General features: G+C 44.5%; 2 protein-coding genes and 1 long non-coding RNA gene across 5 annotated transcripts in view; 1 reads left to right on the top strand and 2 right to left on the bottom strand.

Moving 5' to 3' along the window:
- LOC140662557 (uncharacterized) overlaps nucleotides 1-17,780 on the top strand; it is a 129,713-nt gene extending 111,933 nt beyond the window's left edge. For 2 of the 3 annotated variants that reach the window (XR_012046114.1, XR_012046113.1), the window contains one exon: nucleotides 2,616-3,398. This is a non-coding gene — a long non-coding RNA (uncharacterized lncRNA). Of the gene's footprint in view, nucleotides 1-2,615; nucleotides 3,399-17,754 lie in introns of those variants that run through there. The other variant, XR_012046112.1, reaches the window with a different exon arrangement.
- LOC140662525 (keratin, type I cytoskeletal 19-like) lies at nucleotides 1,001-6,923 on the bottom strand. The gene is made up of 9 exons (XM_072886042.1): nucleotides 6,264-6,923; nucleotides 5,705-5,787; nucleotides 4,971-5,127; nucleotides 4,417-4,578; nucleotides 3,967-4,092; nucleotides 3,513-3,739; nucleotides 2,623-2,936; nucleotides 2,012-2,113; nucleotides 1,001-1,124 (listed from the first exon to the last, which is right to left on the bottom strand). The coding sequence occupies exons 1-9, from the start codon at nucleotides 6,921-6,923 to the stop codon at nucleotides 1,099-1,101; spliced, it is 1,857 nt and encodes a 618-aa protein (XP_072742143.1). The 3' UTR covers nucleotides 1,001-1,098.
- Nucleotides 16,524-21,562, bottom strand: LOC140662541 (keratin, type I cytoskeletal 19-like). Its single transcript, XM_072886063.1, has 8 exons — nucleotides 21,074-21,562; nucleotides 20,092-20,174; nucleotides 19,360-19,516; nucleotides 18,764-18,925; nucleotides 18,178-18,303; nucleotides 17,767-17,993; nucleotides 17,126-17,256; nucleotides 16,524-16,549 (listed from the first exon to the last, which is right to left on the bottom strand). Exons 1-8 carry the CDS (start codon nucleotides 21,560-21,562, stop codon nucleotides 16,524-16,526), a joined length of 1,401 nt encoding a protein of 466 aa, XP_072742164.1.
- Between the last annotated feature and the right edge of the window lie 2,421 nt (nucleotides 21,563-23,983).

The following is a 23,983-nucleotide window of genomic DNA, read 5'->3' as shown; positions in this document are numbered from 1 at the left end:
AAAATGTATACCTGTCCATACTTAGACATGAGAAATGCCCTGAAGAGGAAATACATAGAAGAGGCCAGGTATTGTACAGCTACCAGCTGCTGGCTGGTTATGATCAGCAAAACTAGCCTGTGAATTCCTTCTTCTGTAAGACCATATGTGTGCAATTTGGTTCATACTGCAGCTTTATGAATTTATTTTACAGTGCAGATAACTACTGTCACCAAGTAGGGATATCTGAACCCCCCCCCCAAGTAGGGATTACTGAACTTTTATCCACTTGTTAGACAATGTGTACCCAAGCAGGCAGCACTCGAAAAGTGTTCATTTTGGAGAATTCATTGTAGATTATTTGAGTTCTGCACTCTGGGGTGTTTTGGCACTGGGGGCTGAAAATCTCCATCTTTAAATTCCATGAGAAAAAAGTTTCATAATTCATTTTAATGGCTCCTTAGGAAGATTTTTTTTAAAGTGGCTTTCTAGGGAATAGTTCCTTAAACCCACCCCCTCTTTCCCTGACAGAAGTTAATAGCAGAAACGAGTCGGTTTTTTGACTGTTGCTTTTCCCATTGCAGGGACTACAGAGCATTGTACCTGGTAGTGTATTCTTCAAAGTTTTGCCCAGTTGGTCTTAAATGATGTATATGTCGCTGCAAACTTTTGGATCTTGCGCGTTATCTGACAGGTTATTGTGTATTCCACAGGTAGGGCTTGATATTTGTAACTGATTCAAACAAAAATGTCTGCTAAAGGAAATTTCTCCCAGACATGGCTTTCTGGTTGCATCAGAGAAAAGCAAAGATTTATTAGCATTTATTTTTTTTGATTCGTTTTTTTCTTTTTTTTTTTTTTTTTTTTTTTTCACAAAAATACCAATCACGGTAGAGATTAACTCAGGTAACAGTGATTAGGCACAGAAATTCAGATGGAAGAAGCAGGTAGGCCATCCAGAGAGTTCTGATGAGCCCCTGGAGTGAACAGTGTTGAGTAACTTGAACAAGTGTTTGCTCGAGCTCTTCGCAGAGACATGATCAGACATGCTCGGTATATTCTTGCTTGGTCCAAAGGCCCACTGGGAGGTCCTGCAGTGGAAGATGCTGGTGTTGCCAATCACTTCTCAGACTTTCTAAAACTCCCTGTTGAAAGATGAAGGGAAGCAAGAATTTCTTTGAAGAAGTGTTATCTCATTCAGCATTTTTAATCTTTTTGTTACTTCATAATTGTGTGTGCAGTTCTCAGGGGACTAGATTTTTTTTCCCAGCATTCTGGAAAGGTTAGGACAGTGTCAGACTTAATATTTGTACAAGCATGTGTGTTTGCAGCTTTATCATATTAAATACATGGACCTGCTTCTATTCTCAACTGAGTAAGTGTAAATCACTCTTTAAATTTAGAGTGACTGTAGCAGTATAAATCAAATACAGATGAACTTAGAGTCTGTATTTATGTGTGTATGGGTATTTACAACAAATTTTTAAAAGTTAAAGTAGGATGGCACATAATATATTTTAATCTTGCCTACCAAACATTAGTATACGTAGAACTCTTGCAAGTCAGATCAAAGGAGTAAATTTTTACGGAGGAGTTCGCAAAGCCTATTAATTTTTTAAAACTAGATCTCATCTACACTAAATCTTACCAAAAGATCTTACTCGTTACACAAAAGCCTTCTGAATTCACTGCCTTTGTTTTCAGCATCAAGAGAGGCTGTGTACACTATTCTTACTTTCTATACTAATGGCTTCAGGCCTTTTGGTCTGTAGCCAATACTTTCATGCCCAGCTGTCAGTCTGTGATGGAAAACAGCATGTTTGTGAGATAGACTACATTTTTAAATAAGATTAATATCCCTGTTACTTTCTTGATAAAAAGGAATAAATGGAAGCCTCAAAGCAGGATCATTTTCCATCTTTTTTTAAAAAATCGGAAGTGGAAGAGAATCTTTCTAAAAATTATAACTTCCTGTTCATTTTCAACATTTTCAGGCATTTGTTTGAGATGCTGTCAGGACCTGGAGCCTTACCTGATCTCATTGTTTTTATGGCTTCGGACACTTCCTCCATTGTTGCTCCTCTCTCCAATGTTTTATTCCCTTCCAGGCAGAGCTTCAGGTTTTCAGCACCGCCTGGAATCACAAGAGTGAAATCAGACATGGAAAAGACCTTTTGGTCCCTCCCCATCTTTTGCTACTTCAGGATTTTGCAGCTAATACCATTTATATTTTAGATGTCATGAGGGTTCCAACTATTTTACCCTGCTTTAACCATTTTGCCCCCTTAATACCAGTTACATTTCTAACACTTGGCTTCATTCCGAAACTACTGACTTCTCTGGTTCACTGCATGCTTTGGATTGGGCATTATTTTCCCTTTTCCTCCTTCATTTCCTCTTTCTACATGTCCTCTGATACAACTCTTCATAACAGCCCCTTCATTCGAGTCACTTGTGAAAATACTACCGTGTTGATATGTTACTGTATAAGAACAAATGTCAGAGTGGACTTAAAACACAACTGGGAAAAAATAGCAAAAATATCTCCAGATTTCCAAATAAGGAAGGAAATTGTCATATCCTTTCCTGCTATTCAGAGAAAAGAGTTAATGGAAGGATGTACTCTTTCATTCCAGTTTTTACCTTGGCTTTCACAAGAGTTGCCAGAGTGGGACTGGGAAGATGAAGAGTGGGAGAGGCAGGATTTGCCCCCTCCTCCTCCACCACTGCCACCTCCGCCACCTGAAGTTTTACCACAGGCTCCACTTCCTGTTCCTCCTCTGCTCCCTCCTCCTCCACCTCCGGAAGAGGAGGTTCTTCCGTAGGATCCTCCAATTCTTCCTCCACCTGAGGACCAGCTAATTCCTCCTCCACTACTTCCTCTTCCAGAAGACCAACTAGTTCCTCCATGACCTCCTCCTCCTGAAGATCCACCACCAGCTCCTCCCTGTGAGATGCTGTAAGGAGGAAAGGGCATGTAAGTGTAAGAGTTACAGCAACATGACCAGTGTCTGGCATCCTATCGGCTGTATCGAGGCCACTTTCTGACTCCCTCTGAGCTCCTCCTATGACTGAGAAAGTACTGTTGTGTGAAACATGTTCTAGAGAACTGGTTTTAAACTATCCTAATTAAGGACAAATTAACTGATCTGCACAGAAGAAGAAAAAGAAAGATAATGAATGTCTTTAGATGTCTTTCAAAATATGTACCCTGAGTATTTATAAAAGACAGCTATTTTCTTGCTTGCCTTTAATTTTCATATATAACTGTACTTCCCGATCGTACTGTGGAGAAGAAATGGCATATTATAGTTCTAAATACTTTTCTAAATGTTTTTGTCCAGTTCATAATAAGTATAGAATAATACAGCTTTGTACACTGCCAGCTAAGATTTAGATTCCATATGAATTCCTGTGATTGTAGTAAATATGTTGATGATGAATCAATTGCACTAGTTCCTAATATAAATATTCCTACTTTCATCTTCACCTGTTTGCATAGAGGGCATCTTAATTAATCTGAATGTACGTACCCAATATCATGCTGCCCTTCCTCAAGCAGTGCCCGGTACTGAGCAATCTCCTGTTCCAGGCGGGTCTTGATGCCCAGGAGCATCTTGTACTCTTCATTCTGACTCTCCATCTCACAGCGGATGCTGGCCAGCTCCTCCTCCAAGGGGACGATCATACTCTGGATCTGCTGCAGCTGCATGTTATAGCGACGTTCTGTGTCTTCCAAGTTAGATTGCAAAGACTGTGCCTGAGAATGACAGAAAAAACCCAGTATTTTTTAATGGGAATGTGGCAGGTTATGGGAATGTGGCAGGATTAGATCATTCTTATGCCCAAAATGAGAAAAATCTTACATGGTGTCAGATGCGCCAAGCATCTTCATTAAATGGAGTGCTAGCAATAGCTGATCTCCTGTCATTCCAGCAACTCGCGTGTTCTTTGCATATCAGAGGATCAGAAGCAATCGTTACCTACCATGCTGAGTTGCGACTGCAGCTCAATTTCCAGGCTCTGATAGTCACGTCTCAGCACAGAGATCTGTTGGTTGCTTGATTCCACTTCCTGGCCGCTGGAGTGGACTTGTTGACTCACTTCCTCCATCTGAAAAATTAATATACAGAAGTAGAGGTTTTGAGTTTTACTTACAATCTCAGCGTGGCAGTTTATCATGGAAGCATCTGGCAACACAAGTTGAAGCAGGGCCACTTGTAATATGGGGGCTGTTTAAACTTGCTTACATGGCTCTGCCAGTGCAGATGAAGCCCACTTGTGCTTTCCCTTATTTTAATCAAAGGGATTCTACCATTATATCCTAAAAGCAATGGATGTTGTCATTTAAAGTGTCATTCATCTACAGGAAGTTCTTACCAAAAGTTGGTATTGTTTTTCTTTTGTAATGTGAACATTCAAATTGTAACCATTTACCTTGCTTTCATACCACCTTTCAACCTCTTCACGGTTTTTCTGAATAATATTTTCATATTCTTGTCTCATATCATTCAGTTTTTTCAGCAGATCCTCTCCTGGAGCAGCATTCACCTCCACATTCACATCACCACTGGACTGTGTTTGCAGTGATTTCATTTCCTGCAGAGAAAACCCAGGCCCAAGGCAAATAAACAAAAATGGTGAAATTACTTTGCGAAAGAGTTTTGAAGTCAGTTGACTTGCTCTGAAGTCATAAACCATCCTGGATCCTTTCAACATATGTATGTCGGCTTTTTTTCTTGTTGCAATTATTTAGCCTTGACTTCCCAGCCATTGCTCGTTGAGGGACTGTGCTAGGAAATGCCCTGGAACAGCCTGGGCCTGGCAGTCCGCCTGTCTCAGGAGGCCCCTTGCTGAGCTGCCGCACATTAGGAGAGCACGGAAGACTATTTAGTGCAGAGGACGTTAGCTGCGAAACCTCCTCACATTTCCAATATTGTAAGTGTTCTTGTTTTCCTCTGCAGTTTGCATTTCAAGGAGCTGGCTCTTACCTCCTCATGGTTCTTCTTGAGGTCAATCATCTCCTCCTTTAGAGACTCAAATTGCATTTCCAGGTCAGACCTGCTCAGAGCCAGATTATCCAACAAGGGTCGCAAGCTATTAATGTCAGCCTCCACATTCTGCCGGAGAACACATTCCGTCTCGTACCTGTGCCAAGGACAGTGCAGAAAGGTCAGCCCTGGTCTTGGGTTCTCAGTCCTTCTCCTACTGACTTTATTTATGAAAAAGTTCACGTATTCCAGTATCTCAGTGTCTACTTTTGTTTCCATACTTTGTAGCACATAGCATCTCTCAACCAGCAGAATTATGAAATCAGCAGCCACTACGTAAAGTTTAATATTAATATTAATATTAAACTTTAATATTAAAATGTATTCTGTGGTCTTCTTCATTGTCTCTTCTTACTGTAGACTTTGTGCAGGTTTCATCCGTCTGTTTCACCTGACTTTCAGTGAGAGAAAATCACAATTTTTCTTTCCTTAAAAATAAAGCTTTTTTTAAGCTTTGACTCCACAGCCATAGGGAGTATTCCCATTGAAGATCATTATGGAAATAATGAAGAATTTTGAAGTCTTACAAATTATTTCAGTTGTGCTGCCACAGAACCAGGAGGAACCCTAGTCTCTGTGGATCGATATTTGTTTATGGAACGAATTTATGAAGCTAAATTGAGGAAAGTAGGAGACAGGAAGTCAGTGCCTGGAAAAGAGGAATATATATTTACTTTATCCTGAAGTCTTCTGCAGTCATCCTTGTGTTATCCAGGTCCAAAAGTACCCTGTTGGTTTCCACAGCCGCAGTCACAAGCTAGAAGAGAACATGACACGCTGAGGAAAATTTTCCCTCAGGTTTGCACAAGGGACAGAAATATGAATGTGATCTTCTTCTTATAATTCCCAGGCTTGGTGTCACCACCATAGCTCTAGCTCACCTCCCATGCCCATGGGCCAAGGGCTGTACTCAAATGTCAGACACTGGACATCGCAGAGGGTACTTGTTACCATTTTTCCTATGCTCTAAAATCCACTACAGGCCTTCTGAGAGTCTGCAGTCACTGCCAACAAACGGTCTGTGGGGTGTGCTATAGGGGATGTGCATCGTTTGTCCACTGCTAGTTGGAGATAGTTGGATGCATGCACAGAAGGCAGAATTTCAAGCACAAGAGGCACTTTCAGAGAGGCACTTAGTGAGCTTAGGAATATCCATGCTGGGTGCCTCAAAGATTTTACTCAATCACAAAAAGTCTGTCAATGCTTAAACTTCTCTGACAAAGAACATCCTACCTGATTTTGAAGGTCTTCAATTTTTCTGTAATAGTGGCTGTAGTCCTTTGTACCAGTAGGACCTTGCTTCTGGTACCACTCCCTGATTAATTGTTCAAGCTGAGCATTTTCCATTTCCAAATTTCTGACCGTAGCCAGGTAAGAAGCCAGGCGTTCATTAAGGCTCTGCATGGTCAGCTTTTCGTCGTTGGAGAGAATTCCCACATTCCCTCCACGAAAGCCACCACTGCCAAAGCTGCCACCACCTCCACCAAAGCTTCCTCCATAACCACCACCAAACCCACTCCCACCGGATCCAAAGCCTACTCCCATGCTGCCACAGCCCATTCCCCGTCCATAACCGCCACCGCTCATTCCCCCTCCATAATAACCACCACTCATTCCTCCTCCACAGCTACTGCCGCTCATTCCTCCTCCATAACTACTGCGCCTGATCTTTCCATAACTACCACCGCTAGCTCCCCCACCATAGCTGCTCCTGGAACTTCCTCCGCCACAACTGCTGCCAGAAATCCTGCCGCCACCACTTGTCCTGGAAGTGATTCTTCTGCAGGAGGCAGAGGAATACTTACTGCCTCCTCCACCACCACCACTGCTAGCACTGCCACCACTGCTCCCTCGCAGGCAGCTTTTAGAGGTCTGTTTGGAGCCACAGCTCATAGTGGCAGCAGCGAATTATTTGGGTTAAAACGCAAAGCTGGTCTTACAGTTGTTCTGGAATCATAGCTCCAGCTGCCACCGTGCCAGGTCTGCATTTATACCTGAGATAGTGGGTGTCACCATCAAAGGGAGTACCTTCTTTCCATGTGCATTTGCAAGCCGTACTTTTTCTGCCAAGGGTAATTTACCAAAGCAAGATGTTTGACAGTGTCAGGAAGCTTAACCCATACACAAAGTGTTCATGACTGTTTGTTTATTAATACAAAACATGTAATTTCTATTGGGTGGCTCTGAATTAGGTAGATCTTTTCTGTGATCTAGTCCACTGTCATCTGAATTAAACTCATCCCACTCACCTCATCCTGTTCACATCTCTTTCAGCACAACAATAAACTGTCATAATATGGGACAGCAATGAATATTAGTATCTCTCTTTTAATGTAGTCATTCCTCATGCTCTTTCTTTTGAGATATTTGTCAAGGAATCCCAGCTGATTTTTTTATACTTAAGTGATATTTTAATAGGTTCTGGTTTATGGTTATCTTATGCTGTGTGCTCCTTATTTTTAGTCCTTTGTTGCTTTATGCCTTTTGAAAACATATTGCAGGATGTATTTTGTAGGTACACTGAACCACTCTGACATCTTTGCAATTTCTCATAAAAACTTAGTGAACGTTGGCAAATACCGAACGTGTTGGCAATTTATTCCAAACATACAATTATGTTTTATAAATACCAATTTAATTATGAAAACTTTTATGACAACAACTGGAAAATAGCTCTGTGTAAGACTGTAAGGAAAGGAAGTGTGACAGGTTGTTTCAGGGAATTACTCTTCATGTGCATGGACCAAATGCAGTTACAGTATGGTTGAGAGACCTGGGAAAGCATCTTGGCTCTGGGCTAGTCTCTCGTGATGTGTCTGTGAATATGAGAGGTAGTGTTCTCACTCCTGAAGGATTTCAAAATTTCAGTCAGGACGTTTTCCTTCTGCAGCGCAAATACAAACATACTTGGAGGAGAAAGGCTAAGTACCTGGTTTTGGGGTTAAGTCAGTAAGCTGTACAACAAAATAGCATTTTCCCTTGTTTTGTTTTCCATTCATGGATGCAGCATGACCAAAAGTAGGAAATATTTCCTATCTTGCATCTTCTTATTTTAAGATTGCATCTTTTTCAAATACATAGCAGTGGATGGTTCAGCTGAGCATCCGTCTTCTGAGCTCTTACAGCAACCTGAGCCTCAAACATTTGAAATCTCCTTCCTGACTGCCTCTCATGTCTGTCCTCCTTCCCAGGCACATGATCTTTAGCAAAATGCAGCCTGTTAGCTGTCATTCTTTGTAGGTTGAACTAGTTGTGTGATATCCAACTTCCTGTATTGATTTGCTTATTATTCTTTTCTCACTCAGCCTTTGTGATGTTGGTTGTTGCTAATTTAGAAGTTTGTTTGTTATGGCTTACAGCAAGTGTTTGTGGAAACATCTTTTTATAAATGCCCCTCCCAGCACACCCTCACCCACACAGTAGGACACGCCTAAAGTTTCATCTTCTTCTAGACTTCATTTCTGAAATGTCCAAGGAAGCAAGGCCGCCTCAGGCTTGTAGACATTTAAATTGTTCACTACAAAACTTAGTGGAGTCTAAGTCATAATTTTATCTTGTTCCAGTGAGAAATCCTTTTCTCTTGAAGTGCACGAAATTCTCTTCTATACCAACAGCTACTTTGGCTCCTGAAATCATTGGGTTACGTTCTGTTTAACTGTTGGCTTCCAGTTGCTGACACCCATGTTATAGGGACATGGATACGTTTCTATGTTCTGTATAATTCTGCAGAAGGGTAAGGGGTTTCGTTTTGTCTGGAAAGACGTTTATTACATCTTGTGTATGAGTCATTCCTTTCAGGTGGACTAAGCTTCATGTCTTCCGTTCACAAAAAGAACATGTTTGGATAGTTTGAATATCAGTGAGGATGCCTGTGTGCAACATACTTCACAGCTTCACATTTAATACATGAAAGGAAGATTTAATACCATTTTTTCCCTAGAATTCGTGCAGACAACATACCTCAAGAGTGAAGATTAGTTCCTTAAAAATGGAGAAGCCTGATGGATTCGGTGTATCTGGAGATGACTGGCCAGGATCAGGGATAGAAAGTATGGAACAAATGGTTCCTGAAAGGAATGTTTTATTTGAAAGTTTGCTGTAAAATGGAAGTTGTTTTATGAAATGGTAGTTTTCTCTGCAGTTATGTCTCTCAGGATTGTCCAAGCATCTGCAAGCATACTGAGCTAACTAGATGATCTTAGATAATGTTTCCAGGAAAATCTAGATATAAGTGCGGCAGAAGAGAACCTGGTGGGTTGGGAAAACCTTAACAGAAGAGAGATTTCAATAAAGTCTGCGGAAACTGCAAGGAACCCCAGTAGTACCTGTTAAATGGGACAGTGAAACGTTATGAAATCTCAGGCTGGTGCTGCTTATTGCAGCATCAAGCTGCTGCTCCACAAACACATCAAGGCACGTCCACCCTAAACTGGTGTGCCCTTTGCTATCACACCCTGCGGTGCAGTGAGTACAGCACAAGGAGCTGTGAGGGCTTCCCCTGGCATTGCCCAGACTCAAAACCGCCTGGCATCACTCCGTGATGCCATGCTCGTAACCAGCTGAGCATCTGAATTCACTGTCCGCTACTTGCCTGCCTCAGTGGGCTTACCAATGCTGGAAACGGGCATGGACGTATCTTCTGACCACACTGAGGACAGTTCTCAGTCATGGGCAGATGAAGAAAGCTGAGAAAACTTCAGCTGCTGCAACAAGCAGGGGCTGAGAGGCAGCTATGGCTGTGCTTAGGGAGAGGCTGCACAGTGTGACAAGGCAGGAGTCTTCACTTACCACCAGTGAGCGTCTCTTACAGACTCTGTGTTGTGCATCCTTGGCCCTGGCTGCTCTCAGGTATTCAGGTAGAGTCTCAGGTGTGTTGGTTATGAGTATTAAAGAGCTCTTTTGGATTATTTTCTGCTTGAGAGACCTCTGAAAGGCTGCTCCAGAGAAGCTGCCGCTGTGCCTCTCACACAGGTATAAAAAAAACAGTGTGAACTGAAGTGCAAGGTGAGCTTTAAAACACAGGACTTGTTTTGAAACAGATTTTGGGGTTTTTTTTTGCACTGGGTATAACTAATGGAGAGAACATACAGTCACAATGTACCCTCAAAGCTGAGAATTTAATGGCATTCAGGAAAACCTGCCCTTGCATGACTGACATGCTTCAGGTCACAGCCAAGATAGGAGGAGGTGGAGGAGGAGGAGGAAGATGCCTTGGGGGCGGATGACACCATAATTGTTTGCAATGAGGCCTCTTCCCTTTTCCTGTGATGAAACTGTTGTGAGCTCCTGCCCAGAAGAGGATGGTGGACTATTTAAGCCTGAAAGGGTCACCCAGTGGGGGCATGAATTCACCCAGCGCACTTAAATGGCAGAATTATCACGTGCTCCACGGTAACACAGATGTGCGTTGTCTGAAAGCAGAGGCTGGGAGAGAATGAATTCTTTTTCCTTTGGGGTGTGTGTGGCAGCAGTAAGGGGTGAGGCCGAAATGGCCTCCATGGTGGGCTGGGGTGATGGCACAGTGATGGGTGTGTGGGCTGAGCACATGCAAGCTCCTATCAGCTCCCTTTTCTGAGCTCTGCATTTACAGCCTCCTTTGGACGGATGTGTTTGGGAGAAACTGCTGAGGCTGCTGAGCACACCTATGGGGGTATGACTGGACTGTTACCCACCCTTTTCGGTGCTTCAGTGGTCATGAATCCTCTTCCATCCCTCCTGCCTCTGGTCAGTTCTTGTCAGGAAAATTCTATTCACTTATGTTGCTACACAGAAAAACTGGAAGATCTATCTGGGGAATATGACTCATAATTTTACATTATAACTTCCATTATATAATCATCAAGCAATTTTATTAACACCAGATAATCCCACAGAACAATATTTCTCCATAGTAAAGAAGAAACCCAGTCCCTGAGAGATGACTGTGTTGGAGGGAGAACATGGTCCTCGTTCTGAGGACATATGCTGCTCTTCCTTCCATTGAGGTTCAGCTGCCTAACACTTAGCATGAAACTGTTCTCCTCTCCACTAAAATTTAAATGACAAAGGTTTTTTTCTTATCCTGATAAAAAGCTAGATGTTTGAAAACTGAAAAATCTAAGAAAATTAGATTCAGATTAGTTGAAACATATTAGGGCTCAATCATGCTTATTGTTTTAATAGTGCATTATCTAAGAGTTCTAAACAAAAGGAATTTCCACCTAGCAATTCCCAATTGTTTATTCTGTGATGAGGGCACAATGTGCTTTGGAATCTTTTTTCCCCACCAACTCAGCTGTTGGTGCCTGGCAGCAGTTCCATCCAGAAATATTTGGGGTTGAAAGTGTTGTCAGTACCAACTATTTCCAGTGAAAAGTTTCATTTTCTCTAAATGCATTTTTGTAATTAGAAATAGTTGTGTCAAAAAACTGTGTGCCCCATTCTCCTAGCAGTGGGACGCTCAGCCGGTGGACTTTGGTTTGTTCCCACAGCAGTTTGTACAATTGTTGTGAATCTCTGGTGCCAGTGGGAGCATCTTCAGATATGTTTAGCATTACTTAGTGGAACAGTACACAGGATGTATTGTTCATTCTGTTTCTTTCTTCCTGTGTATATTTATGGCCACATCTAATAAAGCAGTGTGTTTCTAGAGCTCAGTGAAATTCTGGGTAAACCATCTGCATATGATCATTCCCTGCGTGCCACAACATACTTAGGCTTTTTTCAAGTGAGGGTTTTTAAAATATCTGTTTTGAAGTGAGACAGTAAGTCCTCACCTCTCCTGCACTCTTCTGCAAGACAGGGTGTAAGTCGTGGCATCTGCCCACGCCCCAAGATGTGTGGTCACAGGGAATATCCCTGGCACGTATCCTCCTTGTTGCGTCTGATGGTCCTAACACAGCACATCCGCCCAGCTGTCGGTTAAAAGTGGACCGCAGCACTGGGAGGTGGTCTGCTGCCCTCCGGGTAAGGTAGTCAGTAGTACCCAATCCAGCAAACATCTCTCCTTTGGGAAAAAAAATAATTCTTGCATACATTATACTTGATCTGTTACTCATTCGTTATTGCAGAGACTAGTACTGATGAAACGTTACAGGCCACCTTCCAAAGATCCACCACCCAATGGAACGATGGTGATTATGATAGGAACAGTAATTGGGTGAGTCAGAGCTGTAAGAGACTCTTACAGTACAAACCCTTTGGGTGGGAACTTTGTCATTTTGGGTCTAAACAGCCCCTGGCACAGCTGACTCTTTGGGGTCTCAGCTAATGCTACTTCATTGGCAAGACCTTCATCAGCAAAGGGTCATTGTACCCCAATTACAACCCCTACAGAGAGCCTGGGTTTCACTGTGCTCCTGCCTAACGACATGATGCCAAATATTCCAGTGCCGTTTGAAAAACATAAACAGGTATTGGCAAATTGGTGCAGCGAGTTTCAGCCTGGCGTCCATTCTGTGCACTTACACACAGGAGAACGCAGCAGGGGTCTTGAAAAAGGCGGGGAGGAAGCCTGTGTCGTCTCCTGCAACAGTCACACACACAGAATCAGGTCATGTCAACCTCACTACAGATGTGACCACTGAATACAGGTGAGCGAGGTGGAGCAAGATGTCAGGGCTAATAGCTTGTTCCATGTTTTCAGCTGGCAGGATCTCCCCAGCACATACCGCAGACACTACTTCATCTGTTTAGCTGCGTATTTCTGTTAGAAGAAAATTAGCCAAGCAATCAGAGCTGGGTTTGCTGCACGCCTCTCCCCTGGGCACCTTCGACAATCTCAGTGAGAGCCGCGTGCCCTCTAGAGAGCAGGCTGCAGACCGTGGCGCGGGGCCTGGGATGTCCGTCTCCTCCTGCACCTCCAAATATCCCATGTAGTGAAACACACGAAGTGTCTGAATCGCTCAGTGCCGTGGGCGCGGGAATCGACAGCGGCAGGAGGGAGTGCTTCCCCACGCCACTGAGTGCGGTCATTGCAAATACGTGTTAGAGGACTGTCCGGTGCAGGGGGCCCTGGACAGTACTGAGGTTACTGTACAGTGTGTATCATTACATTTTTATGTAATATTATTTTAATTACATATTCTTGTACTTTTGTTGTATAGTCTAACAGCAACTTCCACTTAGCCACAGATAGTATTAGCCAAACTTGTCTGCATCTCCTGGCCTCTTAGTAAAATGCGAATCCCACTTAAGCAGAGTATCCGATCTCGGTCTTACGTACTGCGATAATATGAACAAGAACAGGAGAGGGCTGGGCCAGACCAGGCACTTGGGAGCAGAAGGTTGGCAGGGCGGCACTTCGTTTGGATCTGCCGGTTAAGAACAGCTGACACCTTATGGAGAGATCTGGAAAGTGCCGAGATGTCTGTCTGCCCATCTTTACCAGACTCTGTCTCCATTTCCTTCTTCTCTGGCACAAGCAGCATTTGCATGTAATGATAATTTATTATTCCAGCTCCTCTTAAGTTTTTATCTGAAATCAAATACCGTGCTCATGAAAAACTTTTGCTTGAGTCTTGGTACAAGCCGGATAGACTACCAGTTTTGCCCTTTGTTTGCAGGCAAACTGTCGTGGTTTAGCTTCAGTCAGCAACCAAGCCCCACACGGCCGCTCGCTCACCCTCCGCCCCGGTGGGATGGGGGAGAGAATCGGAAGGGTGAAAGTGAGAAAACTCATGGGCTGAGACAAGAACAGTTTAATAATTGAAATTATTAATAATAATAATAATAATAATAATAATAGTAGTAGTAGTAGTAGTAGTAGTAATTTGTAATTAAAACAATGAGAGAGAGAGGAGCAAAACCCAGGGAAAAACAACAAAAAAACAAGTGATGCAACCACTCACCACCCGCTGACCAATGCCCAGCCTGTCCCCGAGCAGCGATCGCTGCTCCCCGGCCAACTCCCCCCAGTTTCTATACTGGGCATGATGCCGTATGGTAGGGAATAGCCCTTTGGCCAGTTTGGCTGTGCCCCCTCCCAGCTTCTTGTGCACCCAGCAGAGCATGGGAAGCTGAAAAGCCCTTGCCTAGCGTAAGCACAGCTTAGCAACAACTACAACATCAGTGTGTTACCACATTGTTCCCATCCTAAATCCAAACCACAGCACTGTACCAGCTCCTAGGAAGAAAATTAACTCTATCCCGGCCAAAACCAGGGCACAAACACATGTTCAGTTTCTCTTTCCTCTGAAAAAAAACTCAAACCAAACCAAACCAGTATAAATATTTTCACAAGTGCTTCGGGTCGATATTTCCTCCTGCGGTGGCAAGAGGGAAATGCCAGTGCGATGGCAGTTAGCAAGTGAAAACTCGGATGCCAAATTCACAGGTTTTAGTTTCGATGAGAAACCATCTCGCACTTCAGGGAGGGTTTGATTCATGCTCTTGAGCCAAAATCCTCAGCTGGGAGGAGCGAGCGGCCGGTGGCAGGCCTGCGGGGCTCGAGTGTTTTGGGCAAGGGTTTGTACAATGCTGCCAGCTCCGGGGTCTGGGCAGAGCAGCGCGGCAGCCTGCCGCGGTCCCGAGCAGCTGCGGGCGCTGCCGGCATCAGCCTCCTCCTCCGCGCTGCATCACCCACACGCCCGGCGCCAGCCCGCCCTGCCCGCCCCCCCTGCCAGCCCTTCCCTCCCTGCCCGCCCCCTGCCCGCCCCCTGCCAGCCCTTCCTCCCTGCCCGCCCCCTGCCAGCCCTTCCCTCCCTGCCCGCCCCCTGCCCGCCCCCCTGCCAGCCCTTCCCTCCCTGCCCGCCCCCTGCCAGCCCTTCCCTCCCTGCCCGCCCCCTGCCAGCCCTTCCCTCCCTGCCCGCCCCCTGCCAGCCCTTCCCTCCCTGCCCGCCCCCCTGCCAGCCCTTCCCTCCCTGCCCGCCCCCTGCCAGCCCTTCCCTCCCTGCCCGCTCCCCTGCCCGCCGCCGGCGGGAGCCGCCAGGGGCCGCCCGAGAGCGCGGCGGCGGCGCGGGGCGGGGCCCGGGGAGGCGGCGGAGCCTCCGAGCGCGGCCTTCTCCGCCCCGCCGGCCCTGCCCGCCCTGCCCGCCTCGCCCCTCTGGCAGGCCGAGCCACCGCCCGCGCTTCGGCCCCGTCCCCTGCTTGTTGGGGTGCATAAACTGACCGTGAGCAGAGGCAGAAATGCTTCTTCCAGGAGTGTGATACGTCAGGAGAGGGATTTGGGGAAATGCACTTGCTTTTATGGTTCAAATATTTTTTAATTTCTCAGGAAAGGACTCCGAAATATCTTACACATGTTGAGGTGTGAGAAATGTTTGTGCCATGTTATGTAGGCTATAAAAAGGGCTTTCAGGCCATCTGCTTTTTCCACCCTGTGAGTGTCTCTGCACAGCTACAGATGTCCAACCACCCCTTTGCTGTCTCAAGAGAAGAGGAGATTCATGATAAAATTTGAATGCTGTCATCTCAGCACCTGCTCTTGGCTCTGCTTACAGTCACCCAGGCGCGGAGGCACTTGTGTTGCACAGTCCCTCTCCCGAGGCAGATGTCTGATACAGAAGAGATGGGAGTTGCTCTGGCAGATGAGAGGCAGACTCACTCGGACATGCTTACATTACAGAAGGCCAGAAGACAGGGGAGGGCAGGAGACACCTCCCTCCCCCAGATGACTGCAATGCAGAGCTGTTAAGACGTGTATGACTGACATTGTACTCCCCAGCAGCCAACACATCTCACAGTTTAATGCCTGACACATCTGGAGAGCAGCTGGAGATGTGCACCAGAGATGGCTGCTAAGCTGATAACAGTGTATGGATATACAGCATTCTGAGATTGCTTTTTCACGGAAATTCCTGTCACTGATCTCTCTGTTCTCCTTTCATTGACGAGCTCCAGCTCCACTTACTTCCTCCTTTGTTGTTCTGCAATGAATTTTAGCACAATGGTCTGTGGGAATCACACGGGCATCTGCCTGAATTGGCTGTTCATGTAGATCATGGAGGATGTCATGCAGGAACGGGCAACGTATGCTACAGGCTTTGACAGGGCGGAGGTGGACAAGACCTGCAAGGTCAGCGAGGCCGTTCTCTGGCTCCCACTGGCAAAGCAGCTTTGTTCCCAGTGGAGTATGATCCTGACCGGTTTAGGTGACCCTTGTACATGGGTTTCCAGCTTTTCCTGCTGGGGCTAGCTTCCTGCAGAAGCTAGCTAGCCTGGCTGAGGTTGTGGTTTGCACCTGGATCGGCACCTGGTTTTCTAAAGGAACTCAGTTTCGAGACACAGGTTTCTTGATTGCATCAGGCAGAAGCAAAGTTTTATTAAAGAATTTTTTTCACCAGCAGGTACATTAGTGATCTTGACTAACTCAAGTAACTTCTAGAGATTACAGCATTACAGAACAGAAGTAGCAGAACAGAGAAGAAGGTGGCCCCCAGTGAGGCCCCTTTAGATACATGGCAAAGCATTGCTGAGTTACTTCTACTTTCTCTGCATAGAGGCGTGCAGTGAACATCGAGTGTTCATGTTTTGTCTGTGGGTTTCTCTCTATGTCATCTTACAGTCCATTCCTCCTTAATCACAAATTCTCCTGCAGGTCACTGGAGAAAAAATATAGCAGCATTATTTGATTGGAACAGAGATAAAACCCTTCAAATAACAAAAATTTGGTCTCTGTTGTGCCCTTATTTCAAGAATACACTCTGTTAAACAAGAGCAGTTGGCAGACAACCCAGGAAACCCCAGAAATTCCTTAAATAATTGTGTTTTAATGGGAATTTGCACTTGTAAAGTTACAGATTTGCTCTTTTTTCTCTCCTTGAGACCCTTCTGCTAAGCTCTGTTTGGCTGTCTTCTTCTTTACTTCTACTTCCAGATCTTTTCTTTATGCCTTATTTCCCCAGCTTTCTCCTTCTAGTTCTACTGCTCCCTCTTGTATCTCATTTGCTTTCTGTTACCCCTTATTCAGTCAGGGTTCTCTTTAAGCCTACTTCTTAGTGACACAGCCAATTTTGCACTGCAGTTGGATCCATTGTAACAGATCATAGCTGTAGCATAGTAACTCTCTGAGAAGACACCAATAACATGTCCTAGGAGAGCTTGTTGTCTCCTGGCCTTATTACGAAGGAACAAACTGAAAAAAACCAGTTCTCCTTTTGTGGGAACACGGCTCTTACCTTGTATATCTCCAGTCTTGCAGGGTGGGACTTGGGGCTGGCAATGGGAAGATGAAGTTGTAGTATAGGTGTGGCTTGTCCTAATGACTCCTCCTCCTACACCAGTTCCTACTCCGATTCCTCCTCCATGACTAGTGGGATAAATTTGGTGAGAGAAATACGGAATTTTAGAAGTTCACATGACACTGCTGACTGACTACATGACACAAAGTCTCAAGCTATGTCTTTTATAGGGGTTAGGGTATTTTACATTGCGTTCTTTTTTCATTTTCATAGTTGCTTTGCATTTGTGCCCTCCTTGGGCAGGACAATGCAATGCAGAGCTCTGCAATTAATTCTTATTTTGACAGTACTTGCCCATCTTACTATAGAAAAGAGATTGTTACAAATGCTGACACAATACTAGTAGTTGCAATGTTGTAACTAGCAGTTAACAGATTTGGTTTCTCTGCTTTGCAAATCCCAAGGAGTGGTATTTAGTTCGGATTTGAATGTTCATCACAGTGAAGTTGCTTATGAGACAACTTTTTCATCTCAGTGAAGGCATTAAGATGGACTAAAGATTATCTCGGATTCCCAATCTGCAGTACAGATCCTTGATATTTTCTTTTATTCATTTGTTCATTTAGAGATCTACATACATAAGGTCCTGCTGTCCTCCTTCCAACAAGCACCGGTAGGTCTGAATCTCCTGCTCCAAACGGCACTTGACGTCCAATAAGGTCTTGTATTCTTGGTTCTGGCACTCTATTTCTGCTCTTATTTCAGCCAATTGCTGCTCCACGCATGTGATCTGGTTCTGTAGCTCAGCGAGGAGGGTGTTGTACTGGCACTCAGTCTCAGCCAGCGAGGATTCCAAATTATTTCTCTGATAAACAAGACAACCAAACAAAGAAACAACATTCATTTAAGTGCCACCCTGGAGGTTATTATTTCCAATGCAAAAATGAAAGAGCTATTCACCGCCGTCATGCTGATTGGTAGGTCTGGCTGTTCATGCTAAGAAAGCCAGCAGTAAGCACGTCACAGCTGTAAGTAAGCTCACCACCCACCTGGCTGAGCTGAGCTTGGAGATCGATTTCCAGGGCTTGCAATTGGCGTCTCAATTCGGTAACCTGGTTGTTGCACGTCTCTACCTCCTGACCGCTTGTAATAACCTCCCGATTCACCTCCTCAATCTGAAAATCACCAATCCAGAATAAAGAGCTTCAGAGAATATCTGTGTAAATTGGACTTGCTTTTACAGAAGCAGAATACAGTGAGTAGCTAGCAAAAAGAAAAGTGAGCAGGGCGAGTTCTCTGTGCCCTGGGCGGTAACCGCCGGCTTCAACTGCTTGCTCTTTTTACAAATCGCATTAACCTCGTGGCTATTAAGTCTCTTTAATCCAAATGTGGAATATCTCAGTTCCAACAACATACCACAAGGCCTTGCGGCAAATGCTGCTGTTCCAGACACGACATAACAAACTGGTCAGACAGGCCTGTGTCTCCTGTGGAACACAGGGTATAATGAGTGCTGATCTCGGGCTTCGCTGTAAAGGAAGAACTGCTTATTGTCTCCATGTCTGTTTTCTGAAACGCTCCTGTGCCCTGAAATGTGCATGTCAGTTTGTTTCACAGCAAGTGTCCGTCGCTTACCTTGCACTCATACCAATCCTCAACTTCCTTGCGGTTGCGCGCTATCAGTGTTTCATACTGGCATCTCAAATCCTCCAAGATTTGCCTGAGATCTGGTCCAGGGCAGGCATTGACCTCCACACTCACGTCTCCAGTTGATTGTTTTCTCAGGCAATTCATTTCCTGGAAATATAACCCAGCTCAGATGCATACTGGCTTTTGAAAGACAACATAGAAGAGCAGAGCTTGGTGGCTAAGAACAGCACTCCCTGCGAGGGGTGCTTCCCAGCTGTGGCTGTAAAGCACTGGAAGGTGGTGCAAGTGTTTTCCCCAACAAATCTGTTGGGTAATTTCTTTTCTCATCCACTGGAGTCAGCAGCAACTTTCACCCCACTCTGGCACTCCCGGTGCCAGCGCAGCCCCAAGAGCAGCAGCCGCCTCTCTGCCAGAGCTCCCCCACCACCCCGAGGCAGACAGGTCTGAACCCCAGAAGTGTTTGATGGGAAAGCTGTGGCATGAAAGTGGTTGATCTTTACTTTTAAGTTTAGAGCACATTCGTGTAGGCAAAGTATTTTATGTCAGGGCCGTGGTGCTTCTTGGAAAGGGCAGGACCCTACCTCCTCGTGGTTCTTCTTCAGGCAGCAGAGCTCCTCCCGCAGCGACTCCAGCTGTGCCTCCAGGTCAGACCTGCAGAGAGTCAGCTGATCCAGGACTTGGCGTAAGCCATTAATGTCAGCCTCCACGCTCTGGCGCAGGGCCAGCTCCGTCTCGTACCTGGGAGGGAGGAAGAAAGCAGAAATTCAGAACGATAACATTTCACATGTGCTCGGTTTATGCAAAGGTCTCCTTTCCCACCTACCTGCTCTATTTTGTTGTATTTTTGTTGTAAGTTGTATTTTGTTGTCTAAGCTGAATGCACTGTGGATTAGATCTCTGCACTGCAGTTGATGTCTGTAATGTGAAGGCTTTTCTTCATCTTTTTTTTCCTGCTCCTGATCACTGTATGTTTGATATCACTTATTCAGCTGCATTTCTGTTTTGCTGATCCCAATCTGCACTGGTCTGTGATGGAAATGTGCCAACTATACCACTAAGGACCACTCCCTCCAATGCAGGTCCCTAGCCCTCACCAACAAACGTTGTTGCCAAATGTTTTACCCAAGAATACTAATTAAGGGAGGGCTGGTGACCAAAAGCAAAATGCATTTCATCACTCCATCCTGTCCTAATGTGGTGGTGTAGTGAGACTTGTCTGAAGCCTCTGTAATTAGTGCACTGAGACTCCACAAGTAAGATGTAAAGGAGCAGGGAGGAGACAAGGGGGTTCATCTACACAGAGGGGCACTCACTTCACACGGAAGTCATCAGCAGCCATCCTGCTGTTATCAATGTCCAGAATGATCTTGTTGTTATCAATGGTTGCGCAGACAATCTGGAAAAGAGCAGACCATGAGAGATGTCTTGCTTCTCTCTGCTGTTATAGTCTATAGGTGTATCTCGATTGCAGTTAGGTAGTAAGTCTTCACAATTTCCTTTTTCTGTTACCTTCTTACTTAAGTAACCTTGTTCCTTGAGCAGAGCAGTTGGAGGAGGTAGCTTTGCCTCCTTAACTCACAGTCACTAAAGAAAAGAGGTGGACTGTGTAGAGGTTGGGAGTTAAAGAGTTGTGAGATGGGACTTCCCAGTTTCAAGGTCTGAAGGCAAGTTCTAAAGATGCTTCACAAAGAAGTGAACCTAAAGAACCTTCCTTGAGACATTAAGTCTCAGCTGACTTTCGGGCTGGCGTGTTTTTGGCTTCAAGCTTAAGGATCTTCAGAGAAGATAGTTGGAAGGTATCTTTAAGCCTTAAGATCAGCCATAACTTTCATTGTGGACATATTAGTATCAGGCTCTTTGTGCCACCGCAGCGATCAATTTTAAATACTCAACTTCTCTCACCTAGAATTTATAGTGCTTCATTTGATACAGCATTTGATATGTATGTTCTGCTCTTGTTCGATAGTTCTCTTTGCTTTGCCTTTCCTACTAGGCTGACACCACTACATTTCCTCAGAGCACACTTGGTTATATCATATTTATACTTGTATAGCCAAAACACAATGTAACAAAGCATCCTTTTCCTTTTTAAGAGTATTATCCCACCTGTATCACCTTGCGACATGCATCTCTAATATGCACCCACGCTCAACAATGTCATAGAACTAGCCAAAATTTCTGTTTGCAAAGACATTTAACAGCACCAAAGTTACCTCTAACAATTGCAGTAGGTTCTAAACACAAATTCAGAAATAAGCTTTAAATAGAGGAAGAACAACTGAAAAAGAGGGTTACCTGATTTTGAAGATCTTCGATTTCTTTGTAATAGCAGCTGTAGTCCCGGGGCTCACAGGAGAGGCCCTGTGTAGCATACCACTCTCTGATTCTGCATTCCAGTTCAGCATTTTCCTTCTCCAAGCACTTCACCTTGTCCAGATAGGAAGCCAGGCGGTCATTGAGATTTTGCATGGTGACCTTCTCATCGCAGGATGAAAGCAAACAGTCGCCACCAAGACCACCAACAACCACACCACCTCCAAGGCCAAAACCAAGGCCATTGCCATAGCAGTTGCCACCTCCATAGCTCCCACCAGCCAAGCTACCAACACTCAGTCCCCCTCCATAATTCACTCCACCGCAGTAACTCCTTCCAGAAAAACCTCTGCCACTGCCTATCCCATAGGAAGAAATCCGTGCTCCACCACCACCACCAATGATACAGCTGCCACCACTGCTCCTGCCTTTGCTAGACACAGTAATAGTCTCCTTAATGTTGCAACTCATGGCGACAGCAGTTGGAAATGCAAGCAGAAGCCCAAAGCAAGATGCACAGCTTGATATTAAATCAGACTGCGAGTTGTCCGTTGCCGCGAAACTCTATTTATACCTTCCACAGTGGGTGTCACCACTGTTTCTTCTTCCCATAAGGCTGGCTACTCTAGCCATCGGTGCCAAGAATAATTTCTCAAAGGGAAGTTTCCTTTCAAGAATCCTGGTAGACAAGGAAGATACTTTACATGTCTCTTGCTAATTTCGAAAATACATTAGCAATAATGTTTTATGAATCATCAGCTTTTTGTTTGTGATGCAAACTTTACAACATTAAGCCAGGAAAAACACTGTCCTAAATTATATACCAGGAAGAAATCATTAAAGGTTATTGCATCAAAGAGCTCTTTATCTCTCATTAATTTATTTTCATTTTATTTTGAGTTGAATAAGCAGTTTTCATGCAAGGTGCTGATGTTGGAATATGTAAGATTAAAAAGAAAGACTAAATACGAAGTTTGACTCTCGAATGATGTATGAGGAATGATGTAAGAACTTTGTGGAAAGATCAGAGACACAGAGATTAACCTTGTAAGTAAGTCTCTCCATTGGCAAAATGACAACTCCAGAACACTCTGCTATGAGACAAGTGAGACCGTGGAGTGATCTCTTAATGGATATGGATGAAAGGTTCTTCATATATGATCGTGGCTCTCCAGTAATTCATAAAGGATTTGTTTCTTTATATGGAGAGCGTAAAGTAAGGTAGAAGTACTTTAAATATTTCCTGTTGTTCAGTGGAAGATATTTCTGCAGTTTTCATCATTATGGATAGTGATTGTTGCTGGGGAAGGGTGGATGTTTTGAAACAGTGAATGGGAGTGGAAACATCTTATGGGCAATTTCTCTGTCAATATGTGCTGCATTCTAGTAAGAACTTTGGGACTCCTGTCCTAGGAAATATAAAGACAGAATTGCCAATAAAGCTGGCAGAGCAATCGTTGCCCAATACAGTTCTATACCGGCTTGGAGAAGATGGATTAAGTACAAACTAGAGGTTCTTCTGTATCACTAATGTCTCCAAATCTTAACTGGGCAGAGAAACTAAAAAGTAAGAATCCTTTCACTCTTCTGACATCAAAATTCAGGCTAAGCTTATTTTCATGAGATGTTTTGCTAAGACTCAAGAGCAATGGCCTTCTCTCTGGGACAACCTGTTTCTACTGGCCGTTGAGCAAGAGACAGGCATTCCACAGCTTTCTGAAACTAACCGTTCACTGTAAGAAATTCTCCAAGCCTGCTTCACCAGGGAACAAGTGAGATCAAACTCTTCTTGCTCAAATCCTCACTCTGTGTCAGGATTGCGGATTGGAATATCTATTGTTATGGCAAGGAAATAATCCCATTTACTGAGGGACTGAATTGTCCCAGTATTCATGGATTTACCCATCATTTTATTGCTCTTATCCTCCTCATTTCTGTTGAAAAGATGCCTCCCCTTATCTCTGCATCCTTGGATGTTACTTATCCAGTACAATGAAAGCCAGCAGCATTCCTGTGATATCTCCAGCAGGCTGAAGACAGACGTGTGGAGAGACTTGCTCAAAGTGATTTACTCAAAGAGCACGCCTCTGGCAGAGTCTGCAGTTGAACCTAGGTCTCCTGTATCAGACTGCAGTGCCTGAATGTCAGCCTGCCCTTCCTTCCAAGTTGTGCTCTGCTCAGTCCCTCAATACAAAGGAGCAAAGCTCAGAATAGGTAAAAACTCTAATAAAGTCATTGTGTATAGCAAGGAATACCTGGATTTCATTACTAGGACTGGAGAACATAATTGGAGTCAGGGTGTGGTGGTAAGAATGAACCGAAACTGATGTAATACTGCATCGCTTGAAGCTTTGCCTGTGCTGTGTATGATTCTTCAGGAGTTTCCCAATAGCTGTCTGCAGCAAGAACCTTTTCTGAGTGAGCACACATTCCTTCCTCTGCTCCACAGTTATCATTTTAGCACATCAGAATAATGCAGGCAGAAACATGGAATGACTTACTCCTTTGTGGGAGTGGAAGATGTCTACATGCCTATTGCGGCAATTGTTGCGGAGAGTAGAGAGGATGGATCCTGCTCTTCTGAGATACATTGGTCCCCTGTGGGCCTGTAGCTTCATCCATTAGACCCACCTCTTTCTGCTGTGGGTCTTCAGCAGGCACCTTTGCCCAGGATCCTCGCATGGCACACGCTTGCTCTCTTTCTTGCTATTTTTCCTTTTTGTCTTCAGGAAATGGATGCACTAGTTAAGCTAAGATAAGATTAAATAATTGTTCTGAAGACCTTAAAAAAATAAATTAAGCTTTCCCTGCTATTTTCAGTCAGTTATTTGAACTCATAAGCTTCCTGGGTCTGTCTCATTAGCACAAAGAAATATGGAAATGTCATGGAAA

The sequence above is a fragment of the Ciconia boyciana genome, chromosome 22 (genome assembly GCF_034638445.1).
Source record: "Ciconia boyciana chromosome 22, ASM3463844v1, whole genome shotgun sequence".
Taxonomy (NCBI): Eukaryota; Metazoa; Chordata; class Aves; order Ciconiiformes; family Ciconiidae; genus Ciconia; species Ciconia boyciana.
This window is presented reverse-complemented; position numbering and strand designations above follow the sequence as displayed.